General features: G+C 51.5%; 1 protein-coding gene across 1 annotated transcript in view; it reads right to left on the bottom strand.

Moving 5' to 3' along the window:
* ARID3B (AT-rich interaction domain 3B) overlaps nt 1-13,365 on the bottom strand; it is a 37,045-nt gene that overhangs the window by 14,871 nt on the left and 8,809 nt on the right. The window contains exons 2-3 of the mRNA XM_068204348.1: nt 13,050-13,365; nt 2,270-2,341 (exon numbers count right to left, since the gene is read on the bottom strand). The exon at nt 13,050-13,365 is cut by the window's right edge and continues 339 nt beyond it. Of these exons, the coding sequence (XP_068060449.1) occupies nt 2,270-2,341; nt 13,050-13,365 (388 nt within the window). The remainder of the gene's footprint in view (nt 1-2,269; nt 2,342-13,049) is intronic.

The following is a 13,365-nucleotide window of genomic DNA, read 5'->3' as shown; positions in this document are numbered from 1 at the left end:
TGGAATGGATCCCCAGGGATGGAGTGGATCCCTAGAAATGGAATGGAGCCCCAAGGATGCAAAGGATCCTCAGAGATGGAATGGATCCCCAGTGCTGGAGTGGATCCCCAGAAATTGAATGGATTCCCAGGAATGGAAAGGATTCCAGAGATGGAATGGAGCCCCAGGGATGGAATGGATTCCCAGAAATGGAGTGTATTCCCAGAAATGGAATGGAGCCCCAGAAACGGAACAGATTCACAGAGCTGGAAAAGAATCCCAGAAATGGAAAGGATTCCAGAGATGGAATGGATCCCCAGAAATGGAAAGCATGCCCAGGAATGGAATGGATCCCCAGAGATAGAGTGGATCCCCAGAGATGGAGTGGATCCCCAGGGATGGAATGGAGCCCCAGAAACGGAACGGATTCACAGAGCTGGAAAAGAACCCCAGAAATGGAAAAGATTCCAGAGATGGAATGGATCCCCAGGAATGAAAGGGATCCACTGGAATGGAATGGATTCTGAGAAGTGGAATGTATTCCCAGAAATTGAATGGAGCCCCAGAAACGGAACAGATTCACAGAGCTGGAAAAGAACCCCAGAAATGGAAAGGATTCCAGAGATGGAATGGATCCCCAGAAATGGAAAGCATGCCCAGGAATAGAAAAGAACCCCAGAAATGGAATGGATTCCCAGAAATGGAATGATCCCTAAGAATGGAATAGATCTCCAGAAATTGAATGGATCCCCAGGAATGGAACGGATCCCCAGAGCTAGAAAAGATTCCCAGAAATGGAACAGATTCCCAGAAATGGAACGGATTCCCAGAAATGGAAAGGATCCCCAGACATGGAGAGGATTCCCAAGAATGGAATGGATCCCCAGAAACTGAATGGATCTCCAGAGATGGAATGGACCCCCAGAGATGGAAAAGAAAAATAAAAATGAAAAACATGCCCAGAAATGGAATGGATTCACAGAGCTGGAAAAGATCCCCAGAAATCAAATGGATTCCCCAATATGGAATGGATCTCAGAAATTGAATGGATCCCCAGAGCTGGAAAGGATTCCCAGAAATGGAATGGATCCCCAGAAATGGAATGGATCCCCAGGAACTGAATGGATCCAAGAAACTGAATGGATTCCCAGAAATGGAATGGAGTGGAGCTGGAAAAGATCCCCAGAAATCAAATGGATTCCCCGACACAGAATGGATCTCAGAAATGGAATGGATCCCCAGAGTTGGAAAGGATTCCCAGAAATGGAATGGATCCTCAGAGATGGAATGGATCCCCAGGAACGGAATGGATCCCCAGGAACGGAATGGATTCCCAGAAATGGAAAAGAAAAATGAAAATGAAAAACATGCCCAGAAATGGAATGGAAACCCAGGAATGGAATGGATTCATAGAGCTGGAAAAGAACCCCAGAAATGGAAAGGATTCCCAGAAATTGAAAGGATCCCCAGGAATGGAATGGATCCCCAGGAATGAAAAAGAACCCCAGAAATGGAATGGGATGCCCAGAAATTGAATGGATTTCCAGAAATGTTAAGGATCCTCAGAAATCGAATGGATCCCCAGAAATCAAATGGATTCCCTAAAGTGGATCCTGCTTGCAAATGAACCAAAAGCCTTCAGAAATGCCAGAAATCAGCCCAGAATTTATCTGCTACAGGAATAATTTATTATTTCTATCTTTGATTTATTTATAAGTATTTTACGTTTCTATTCTATAGAATAAACATTTATAAAATAGAAAGTTTATATTTATAGAAATATTTTGTAAAATAGAAATATTTATAAAATCAAAATATTTATTAATATTTATTATTTATAATTTGGGCTTGAAATGCCCAAATCATTCAAATGAAATTCCCTAGGCAGTGTATCCCAAAAGAGAGGGGCTTTTTGGGGCTGGATTCCTGGGAAGCTCTGAAAGAGCAGAGCTGCCTTAGTTTAAACTCCAGCTGCTGTGACACATTCAAATCCACAAGCATAGCATTCCAAAGGCAGAATATTCTTCTCCCAGCTGGAGAAAAACTGGATTAAAGCCTTTAAATATCCAAAATCTGGTCGTTAATTCTTATTTCAGTAAGAATTAAATATTGTAACCCAATACAAGGCAACAAAGCAGCCCCAAACTGCAGAACAAAGCAGTTTTCCCATAAACTCCCAGCAGGGGAGGGCTCTGCCATGGATCAGGGGGAGGATTCCCCAAATTGCCCACATTCCCCAAATTTCCCAAGTTCCCAAAGGTCCCAAATTTCCCCAAGTGCCCGGACAGACCTTGGCAAAGTCTCGGGAGATTTCCCTTCCCCGGCAGCCGTCGCCTTCGTCGCTCCAGCTCACGCCGCCGTTCTGGGGAGGCAAAAACAGCAAAGGAGGGAAGGATTCCCAAGGAAAGCTCCAGAATTTTTAGGATTTTTAGGCACAAACACACAGAAAAGCAGCTGCTGGTTTAGCCCGAGGTGGCGAGAAAGGCGGGGAGGGGATCTGTGGCTCTGTCACAATTTCCTGGTGTTGGATCTCAGGGTATGGGGAATATTTCCCTGTCTGTTCTGGGAAGTTCTGATCCCTGGGAGAACACTGCTTTTACTCTTCCTTCATGGAGAAAGCTTCCAGAGCTTTGGGATGAACTGGAATCCATGAGTGTGTGAAATATAGTTTATCACAGGGTGAAAAACTTAGAGTTTTGGGGTTTTAGTGTGCAGGAGGACAGGAGACAAGATGGAAGAATTTGGGTGTTGTTTGATCTCCTCCTTGTTCTTCATCTGCTCCATTTTCTGCAGTGCTGGTGGCACAGAGGGATTGGTTAGAAAGAGCCACAATACAGATGTTTCGTGGACAGAAAAATAATTAGTTACTGGTAAAAAGGTTTAAGAGTTAATTAAACAAAATAGTTTTAAAAGATTTTCAGCTTGTTTTATGATTTTTTGGTGCTTTTATTTTTTTTTTGGTGTATAGATGGTGTACTGTATTGTTGATAAGAGAAAAAAATAAACAACAACCTGAAGACTGAAAAAACTAAAAGTTCTGTTTGTTTCTTAATTCTAACACAAAAATTTTTAGGGGTCTCCCCATTAGGGGAACCTCGGGGTGGGGGTTTCACATCCTGGGATCTCTCACACAAAATGGGAAGTGCAATTTCACCTCCCAGCCACGTTCCCTCCCTTCCTGAAGAGCAGGATGACAACTCCTCTGTGGCTCTGCTGGGATGAGATCCAGCACCTACAGAGCTGATTTTGCTCCTCGTGTCCATGTTTTTTCCAAGAGCCCCTGCAGAAAGGTGTCACCCTTCCTTCCTGATCTCCAGGTGACACAGCTGGGAGAGCCCTGCCATCCTCCCTGTGCTTCCCTGAAAAGCAGGAGCAGAAGGAGGGGAATCATCCCCCTGGAAAGCTGCTTGCCAGCCCAGGTGCCCTGACTCCCAGGAGGATGTGGATTTTTCTCCCAGAGAAATGAAAGCTCAGCTTTGCTGGATTAAGGCTCATTAAAAGGATTCATCTGGTTAGGCCCTATTCCACCTGGGAATCACCATGCTGGAATGGTCTCCAAAGGCTGGAAACCAGCAGCTCCAGCTGGATGGAAGGCCAGGATAAGCCTGAAATAAATCCAGGCATCCTGAGAACACCAACTCCACAAAGCCCCGGTCCAGGGTGGGCTGGAAAAGGGAAGAGCCAAATTCACACACGGAGAGAGAAGGTCCCAGCACCCCAAAAGCACCCCCTGGGAATTCTGGAGGTGCTCCAGTAGCTCCAGCTGGATGGAAAGCCAGGATAAGCCTGAAATAAATCCAGGCATCCTGAAAACACCAACTCCACAAAGTCCCAGTCCAGGGTGGGCTGGAAAGGGAAGAGCCAAATCCACCTGGACAAACACACGGAGAGAAAAGGTGCAAAACCCCTCAAAAACACCCCCTAGGAATTCTGGAGGTGCTCCAGGACCTCAAATAAACCAGCAGCTCCAGCTGGATGGAAGGACAGGATAACCCTGAAATAAATCCAGGCATCCTGAGAACACCAACTCCATAAAGCCCTGGTCCAGCACATGCTGGAAAAGGGAAGAGCCAAATCCACCCTGCCAAACACACACATAGAAAAGGTCCCAGCACCCCAAAAGCACTCCCTGGGAATTCTGGAGGTGCTCCAGGACCTCAAATAAACCAGCAGCTCCAGCTGCATGGAAGGACAGGATAACCCTGAAATAAATCCAGGCATCCTGAGAACACCAACTCCATAAAGTCCTGATCCAGCACATGCTGGAAAAGGGAAGAGCCAAATCCACCTGGACAAACACACGGAGAGAAAAGGTGCAAAACCCCCCAAAAGCATCTCCTGGGAATTCTGGAGGTGCTCCAGCAGCTCCAGCTGGATGGAAGGACAGGATAACCCTGAAATAAATCCAGGCATCCTGAACACACCAACTCCATAAAGTCCTGATCCAGCACATGCTGGAAAAGGGAAGAGCCAAATCCACCTGGACAAACGCACGGAGAGAAAAGGTTCCAGCATCCCAAAAGCACCCCCTGGGAATTCTGGAGGTGCTCCAGCACCCCAAAATCCCAGAGCCATGTGGCTGTGAGGCACTTATTGAATGAGGAAGATGAACAGCTCGTGCACGGCTCCGTGCCCCATCCCGAGCCCGGCAGGAGCTCCCTGATGCCTGCTGATTTGGTTTGAGCCACTAATTCCTGCTGGAAAGTCAATTAGCCAGGGAGCCCCAGCAACTGAGAGATATTTAATGGGGGATTATTGCCACTTCTGTTGTGTCAGCTGTTTGTGGCACAGGATCAAGTCCCAGCCCTCTCCAGGCTGGGTTTGCTCACGGGAGGATCCATCCCAATCTCCTTTCTCCTTGAGCCTCTCTCTCTCTCCAGCACAGATTAAACCCACAGATTTCTGGCTAATTATGCAAGCATCCAGCTGCTCCTAAAACTGTTCCCTGGGATCAAACCCATGGAGCAGCCAGAATCACAGAGAGTGGGAGGGAAAGGAGGCAGCAGGAATTTCCCAGCCTGGCCCTTGCACACTCCAGGGCTCAGGGATTTGTGCAGGTTCAGCTTTCTGAGCCTCCCCTTTGGCTGCTCCCTTCCAAGGATATAAATCCAGAGGGCAGAACTTGCTTCCAGAGGGAATTCTGGTCATGCTGAGAGCTTATTCCACTCCATTTGAGGGCAGGGATGAGAAAGAAGAGGGGTTAAAGGAGGCAATTCCCTCCCACCAGTGGGTTTGAACTCGGGATAATTCCCAGGAATAAAGCTTTTAAACACTCCTGAAAAGTTAAACAGAACATACTTGGCTTGTTCTCTCTAGGAAAAAAAGGGTGATTAGACCAGATAAGCAGAAGAAATCCATCCCATTTTCCACAGCTCCACCCTGGGATCCTGCGGGCACCTCCTGGGAAAGGAGCTTAGGGGCAGCTGAAGCCACCAGGCTTTGGCCATATGGCCACCAAGGCAGCAGGGACGGCTGTCACCGGCTGTGACCTGAGCTGGGGCAGCTCCTGCACCTCCTCCTGCTGCTCTGGGAAGGGTCTGGGGACACTTCCACTGCCAGGGGACAAGGACAGGGCTCCTCAGGGAGGGTGCAGGTGTGGGGATGGAGCACGGCCGGTCTGGGGGCAGAGCGTGGAATGGCAGCTGGGAAAAAAGCTGAATCCATCCTTGGAAGCTGAATCCATCCTGGGAATAAAGCTGAATCCATCCTGGGAATAAAGCTGAATCCATCCTGGGAATAAAGCTGAATCCATCCTTGGGAGGATGAATCCATCCTTGAGAAGATGAATTTAACCATGGAATTCATCCATGGGAAACTGAACTCATCCATGGGAAGCTGAATTCATCCATGGAATTCATCCATGGAATTCATCCATGGAGAGCTGGATTCATCCATGGGAAGCTGAAATCATCCATGGGAAGCTGAATTAATCCATGAAAAGCTGAATTTAACAATGGAAAGCTGAATTTAATAATGGAATTCATCCTTGGGAAGCTGAATTTATCCATGGGAAGCTGAATCCATCCTGGGAACATGAATTTAACCATGGAATCCATCCTTGGAAGATGATTCCATCCATGGAAAGCTGAATTCATCCATGCGAAGCTGAATTTATCCATGGAATTCATCCATGGGAAGCTGAACTCATCCATGGGAAGCTGAATTCATCCATGGGAAGCTGAATTCATCCATGGAATCCATCCTTGGAAGCTGAATCCATCCTGGGGAAGCTCAATTCATCCTTGGGAAGCTGAATGAATCCATGGAAAGCTGAGTTTAACCATGGGAAGCTGAATTTATCCATGGAATTCATCAATGGGAAGCTGAATTCATCCATGGGAAGCCGAATTTAACCATGGAATCCATCCTTGGAAGCTGAATCCACCCATGGAAAGCTGAATCCATCCATGGAATTAATCCTTGGGAAGCTGAATTTAACCATGGGATCCACCCTGGAAGCTGAGTCCATCCTGGAAGCTGAATTTAACCATGGGATCCACCGCTGGAAGCTGAATCCATCCATGGAAAGCTGAATCCATCCATGGAAAGCTGAATCCATCCATGGAATTAATCCTTGGGAAGCTGAATTTAACCATGGGATCCACTGCTGGAAGCTGAGCCCGACCCTGGAAGCTGAATTTAACCATGGGATCCACCCTGGAAGCTGAGTCCATCCTGGAAGCTGAATTTAACCATGGGATCCACCCCTGGAAGCTGAGTCCATCCTGGAAGCTGAATTTAACCATGGAAAGCTGAATCCATCCATGGAATTAATCCTTGGGAAGCTGAATTTAACCATGGGATCCGCCGCTGGAAGCTGAGCCCGTCCCTGGAAGCTGAGCCCATCCCTGGAAGCTGAGCCCATCCTGGAGCAGCCCTTTTTCCCAGGCTCAGCTGAGGGAATTTTCTCCCAGCAGTGCCAAGGCTGCCAGCCCCGCCCCAGCTCCCAGCAGTGCCTCCCTGCAGCCCGGGGCAATTCCCAGGGGCACAGCCCAACCCCTGTGCCCGGCCAGGGAGCCTGGCACCCCTTCCCTGCCACCCCAATTCCCTGGCACCCCTTCCCTGGCACCCCAATTCCCTGGCACCCCAATTCCCTGGCACCCCTTCCCTGGCACCCCAATTCCCTGGCACCCCTTCCCTGGCACCCTGCTCCCATGGCACCCCAATTCTCTGGCACCCCAATTCTCTGGCACCCCTTTCCTGGCACCCCAATTCCCTGGCACCCCAATTCCCTGGCACCCCAATTCCCTGGCACCCCGCTTCCCTGCTACCCTGCTTCCCTGGCACCCCGCTCCCATGGCACCCCACTCCCCTGGCACCCCACTTCCCTGGCACCCCAATTCCTTGGCATCCCAATTCTCTGGCACCCCACTCCCCTGGCACCCCACTCCCCTGGCACCCCAATTCCCATGGCACCCCAATTCCCTGGCACCCCAATTCCCCGGCACCCCGCTCCCCTGGCACTGCTGCGGGCACAGCAAAGCTCCTGCTCTGCAGGGAGGGCAGGAGAGGCCAACACATCCCTAGAGGGCATCACGGGAGCTTCCCAGGGGCCAGGGCCACCACAGCCCTGCCTGGGCCACTGACACCTCAGGGGCCACCGGAGCCCTCCCTGGGCCACCAGAGCCCTGCCTGGGCCACTGACACCTCAGGGGCCACCAGAGCCCCCACCACCCATGCCACCACAGCGCCCCTGTGGCACCAGAGACCCCCCTGTGCCACCAGAGCCCTGCCTGGGCCACTGACACCTCAGGGGCCACCGGAGCCCTCCCTAGGCCACTGACACCTCAGGGGCCACCGGAGCCCTCCCTGAGCCACCAGAGCCCTGCCTGGGCCACTGACACCTCAGGGGCCACCGGAGCCCTCCCTGGGCCGCCAGAGCCCTGCCTGGGCCACTGACACCTCAGGGGCCACCAGAGACCCCCGTGCCACCAGAGCCCTGCCTGGGCCACCAGAGCCCCCACCACCCATGCCACCACAGTGCCCCTGTGGCACCAGAGACCCCCCTGGGCCACCAGAGCCCTGCCTGGGCCACCACAGTCCCGCCTGTGCCACAAGAGCCCACTCTGTGCCACCAGAGACCCCTCTGTGCCACCACAGTCCCCCCTGTGCCACAAGAGCCCTGCCTGGGCCACCAGAGCCCCCTCTGTGCCACCAGAGCCCCCTGTGTGCCACAAGAGCCCCCTGTGTGCCACAAGAGCCCCCCCTGTGCCACCAGAGCCCCCCCTGTGTGCCACCACAGCCCCCTGTGTGCCACCACAGCCCCCTGTGTGCCACCAGAGACCCCCCTGTGCCACCAGAGACCCCCCTGTGCCACCAGAGACCCCTCTGTGCCACCAGAGACCCCTCTCTGCCACCAGAGCCCCCCCTGTGCCACCAGAGCCCCCCCTGTGCCACCAGAGCCACCCCTGTGCCACCAGAGCCCCCCCTGTGCCACCAGAGCCCCCTCTGTGCCACAAGAGCCCCCCTGTGCCACCAGAGCCCCCCCTGTGTGCCACCAGAGCCCCCCCTGTGCCACCAGAGCCCCCCCTGTGCCACCAGAGCCCCCTCTGTGCCACCAGAGCCCCCCCTGTGCCACCAGAGCCCCCCTGTGCCACCGCCAGCTCGGGCAGCACCGGAGCCCCGTGCCCCTGCCCAGCTGCAGCAAGAATTGCTCCCAGCCCCTGTGGGATCACTCCCAACCCCTGGAGCACCTGATCAGTGCCAAGCTCACGGGGCCAGGGCCAGCCCGGCTGCCAGTGCCAGGCTGGCACTGTTAACCCCTGAGCTGCCGAGGTGACAAATTCCCGTTCTCTGCAGGACAAACACCTTCCAGAGCACAGGAACACAAACCCCTCTGTTGCCCTGATTTTTCAAAGTGTTAAGTTTTCTTGTGTAGTTCTTTTGGAAGTTTTAAAGTTCTCGTGAAACTTCTTTAGCCTTCTGGTAATGTTTACATATTTGAGAGTCAGAGTTCCCACACAATTTCATGTAGAAATAGAACAGTTTCCATATTTCTCTGAGGGTGGAGAGAAATGATGGATTGATCTTTGGACCAGTGTGGTTGGAGAGGTGGTAATTCCATCCTCCAATCCACGGTCACCTTTGGAATTCTGGAAATACCAGATGTTGGAATAAAACTGGCTCTTTTTCTCTTTTGAACCTCCCAAGCTCCTGTGTACTGATTTTGTGTCCCACAGCAACACTCCTCCTGTGAAACCCAGGCTCGTCCTGCACCTCCTCACTCTGCACTGAGCTTTCACAGAGGATTTCACAGAGGATTTTAGGGGTTTTTAGGCCAGGAATCTGCTGAAATACCCACCTGGGGATGAGCCCTCCCGTGCCCGGTGGGTCGAGTCAATGAGAAGGGACGGGGGGGCAGCAATTTCAGGATTATCAGGGAATCCACAGAAATTCCTTTTGTGGGCAGAGTGAAGCCTCAGGAAGTGAAACAGATGCTCTCAGAAAGAAAACTGTTGTAGAACAAACGCTGATAAGATCAGGGCTGCTGCCTCGAGCTGCAAGTTCTCAGGCAGGGAGAGCCAAGGGGTAATTACTGCCCACAGCAGCTCCCCTGGAATGGGAACCAACCCCTGCTAATAACAGAGCTCAATTCAGCAGCCCCCAGCTTCAAAGGCAGCCCCTGGAAACATTTTAGTGATTTCAGGAATGGCAGGGAGGATGGGGGAGGGGGAAGGGCTGAGGTTTGAACCGATTAATTGCTTTTTTTTATTGAGTTCCTTTCACACGTTCCCACGAGCAAACAGGAACCTGCTGCCTCATCCTTGAGGAGCAGCTAGGCTCTCTGAATTCCTCCTGCTCCCAAAGACTCAGAGGAATCAGCCCAAGATTGATTTGGGGTGAGAAGAGGGATCCTCAGTGCCAGCCCAGTCACTGATTTAGCCCAGAGAAAAACACAAGGAAACAACACATTCCAGCTGCTGGCACCTCCCGTGTGCAGCCTGAGCTCCTGGGAATGCCACGAGGGAGACAAGGTGCCAGCACTGCCACAGACAAGGGTGGCACCTGGAAAATCCTACAGCCAGTCCCTGCCTGGGATCCTAACTCACCTGCGGGGCTCTGCAGGGCAGCAGCTGGGGAATCCTTGGGATTTTCCTTTCTTTTCCTTTTCCCTTTCCTGAAATTTCCTTTTTCATTTCCTTTTTCCTTTCCTTTCTCCTTTCCTTTCCTTTTTCCTTTCCTTTCTCCTTTCTCCTTCCCTTTTTCCTTTCTCCTTTCCCCTTTCCTTTCCTTTCTCCTTTCCCCTTTCCTTTCTCCTTTCTCCTTTTCCCCTTTCCTTTCCCCTTTCCTTTCTCCTTTCTCCTTTCCCCTTTCCTTTCTCCTTTCCCTTTCCTTTCTCCTTTCCCCTTTCCTTTCTCCTTTCCTTTCCCTTTTCCCTTTCCTTTCTTTTTCCTTTTCTCCTTTTTTCCTTTTCCCTTTTTTCCTTTCCTTTCCTTTCCTTTCCTTTCCTTTCCTTTCCTTTCCTTTTCCTTTTCCTTTCCTTTCCTTTCCTTTCCTTTCCTTTCTCCTTTCCTTTCCTTTCCTTTCCTTTCCTTTCCTTTCCTTTCCTTTCCTTTCCTTTCCTTTCCTTTCCTTTCCTTTCCTTTCCTTCCCTTCCCTTCCCTTCCCTTCCCTTCCTTTCCTTCCCTTCCCTTCCCTTTCCTTCCCTTTTTCCTTCCCCTTTTCCCCTTTCCCTCCCCTCCCAGGCTTTCAGGAGAAGCAGCAAAGGGCACAACCCAAACCTGTCACAGGCGCAGCACAGTAAAACCCAGGTGTTTACCTCAGCTGAGAACAGCAATCTCCTCCCACCACAGCACAAAAGGAACATTTGATTTCCCCATTTCACGTGACACACGGAAGGACCTGAAAATCCAACCCTGGAATAGGATTGGGATAAAAACCCCGCAGTGAAATTGCCCCTTTTCCCCTCCTGGGTTCTCCTGGGGTCTCTCCTGAGCACTCCAGGCTGGATTTCAGGTGCTGGAATCCCAGCCACTCCTTCCCAGGCCTGCAGCAAAGGCTCAGGAATTATTTTCAGCTGATTTATCTGAACAAACAGCCTGAGCTCTGGGAAGGTTCAGGTCAGGCTTTTCCAGCAGTGCCGGGGCATTTCTGGGAGGCTGCCCCAAGACACCCCCAAAATCCTGGGCACAAACCCCTCCCAGTGAGCCTGGTCCATGGGAAAGGCAAGGAGCAGGGGCTGGGGCCTGGAAATCTGGGATTTAGTCTCACATTCCTGGTTTCCAAAATGGAAATCTGGCATTTATTCTTACACATTCCTGATCTCCAAGCTGGAAATCTGGGATTTATTCTCACATTCCTGATCTCCAAGCTGGAAATCTGGGATTTATTCTCACATTCCTGATTTCCAAGCTGGAAATCTGGGTTTTATTCTCACATTCCTGATTCCCAAGCTGGAAATGTGGGGATTTATTCTCACATTCCTCATTTCCAAACTGGAAAGGTGGGATTTATTCTTTCATATTCTTGATTTCCAATATTGGAAATCTGGGATTTAATCTCACATTCCTGATTTCCAGGCTGGAAATCTGGGATTTATTCTCACATTCCTGATTTCCAAGCTGGAAATCTGGGATTTAATCTCACATTCCTGATTCCCAGCTCTGAACTGGTAATCAGCAGCTCCATTTGGACCCTAACCATGGATCCAAGCCACTCCACCTCCAAAACCTTTGGGACAACAGCGGGACCTGTCCTTTTCCTGCCACCTTTTCCCACTGTTCTCCAGAGCTGCCCCTGCTATTCCTTTATAACTCACTCCTGAACCTGGTGTCCATGGATTCCTCCCACTCCTGCCCTTCCCAGCAGCAAAAGTGGTTTCATTGGAGTTTTCCCTGCTTCAGCAGGTCACAGAGCAGCAAAAGTGTTTTATTGGAATTTTCCCTGCTTCAGCAGATCACACAACAGCAGAAGTGGTTTTATTGGAGTTTTTCCTGTTGAAGTTTTGGGTACTTTGGGCTCCTGGATTGAAGTGACCTCCTGAATTGCAGGAATGGGCCAAAGCACATCATGCCAACCGTGGAATATGTTTTATTCCGCTTTTTTCCCCTCTTCCACACAAGCCCTGGCTGGTTTCATGGCCACTGGCCAGGCCAGAATGACCAGTGAGATCCCAACCGGAGGGAGAAGCACCAGCTGGGCAAGGAACAAAACCAGCCCGGGACTAGGCTGAGCTTCTTTGGCTTTTTAAAGAAAGAGACCCCGTAAAACCTGAGCCCTGCCTCCTTTTCCCCAGCAAGAGGAAGTTGTCACCACTCCCACCCAGTAAATTCAGAGGCAATGGCCCCTGGGTGACAAACCCAGCTCATGTGAGCAACTCCCCCTCCTGGGCCCGGCCTCTCAGGGAAAATACAGCAGCAAGTGCTTCCCCTGGGGGTTTTACAGCCCCAGGGCTGCTCCCTGAGGAGCTGGGGCTGGGAACACCCACCTGCCCTGCAGGGACAGAGCCCCGTGCCACTGGAACCCCCCCTGCAACAAAGGAAGTCATTCCACCATCCCCTGGCACTCGGATGCAAGGAGCAGTAATTCTTCAGTCAAATGTGGAATTCACCTCCCGCGAGGCAGCAGCGTGCTGGCTCCGTACTTCATTTTCCTTTTCTCTCTCCTTTCCTCTTCCCTTTTCTTTTTCCTTTTCCATTTTTTTCCTTTTCCATTTTTTTCCTTTTCCATTTCCTTTTTCCCTTTTCCCTTTTTTCCTTTCCTTTCCCCTTTTCTTTTTCCTTTTTCCTTTCCTTTCCTTTCCCTTTTTCCCTTTTTCCCTTCCCACACAGGGAATATAAAGTGCTCTGACTCCCAGGATCAGGTCACATCTCCCTGCACTCAAAAATCCACAATTCCAGGATCCCTGAGATCTGACAAGTAGTAACTCCGGAGATGCATTAGCAGGGAGCTGCCTGCCCCTAAAATGAGCAAACCACCACGTTCTTCCCCAAATCCCACCCCACAAAGGCTCTCACAGAGCAGGGAAACCCACAAAGCCAATTCCTTGTGGGAAATCCACACACCAGGGGAACATCGCCTCCTGAGAAAGGGAAGCGGGGTTTTTGGGAGCAGGGAATGCCAGCACTGACCTGTTTGAGCTGCTCGTCCAGGCGCCAGCCGGGGCGCCCCGCCGAGGCTCCGGAATGCTTGGCAGAGTCTTTGCCCTGCTCCTCCTTGCCCTGCTGGGTGCCCCGCGGGCGCCCCGCGGCTGGCACGGGGCTGGAGGCACATCCCGCTCTCTGACTGGGATGGGCGCCTTTGGGAGCGCGGAAATACGGGAGGGCAGAGCAGCTCTCCTGGCCGGGCACCCCGGCGCCGTCCTCCAGCTCAGCGCCGTCTTCTTCGTCCTCCTCTTCATCCTCCTCCTCCTCCTCCTCCTCCTCTTCCTCCTCCTCGTCCTCAGAG

The sequence above is a fragment of the Anomalospiza imberbis genome, chromosome 13 (assembly GCF_031753505.1).
Source record: "Anomalospiza imberbis isolate Cuckoo-Finch-1a 21T00152 chromosome 13, ASM3175350v1, whole genome shotgun sequence".
NCBI lineage: Eukaryota > Metazoa > Chordata > Aves > Passeriformes > Viduidae > Anomalospiza > Anomalospiza imberbis.
Note: the sequence above shows the minus strand (reverse complement) of the source record. Positions and strands in the feature narration are given on the sequence as shown.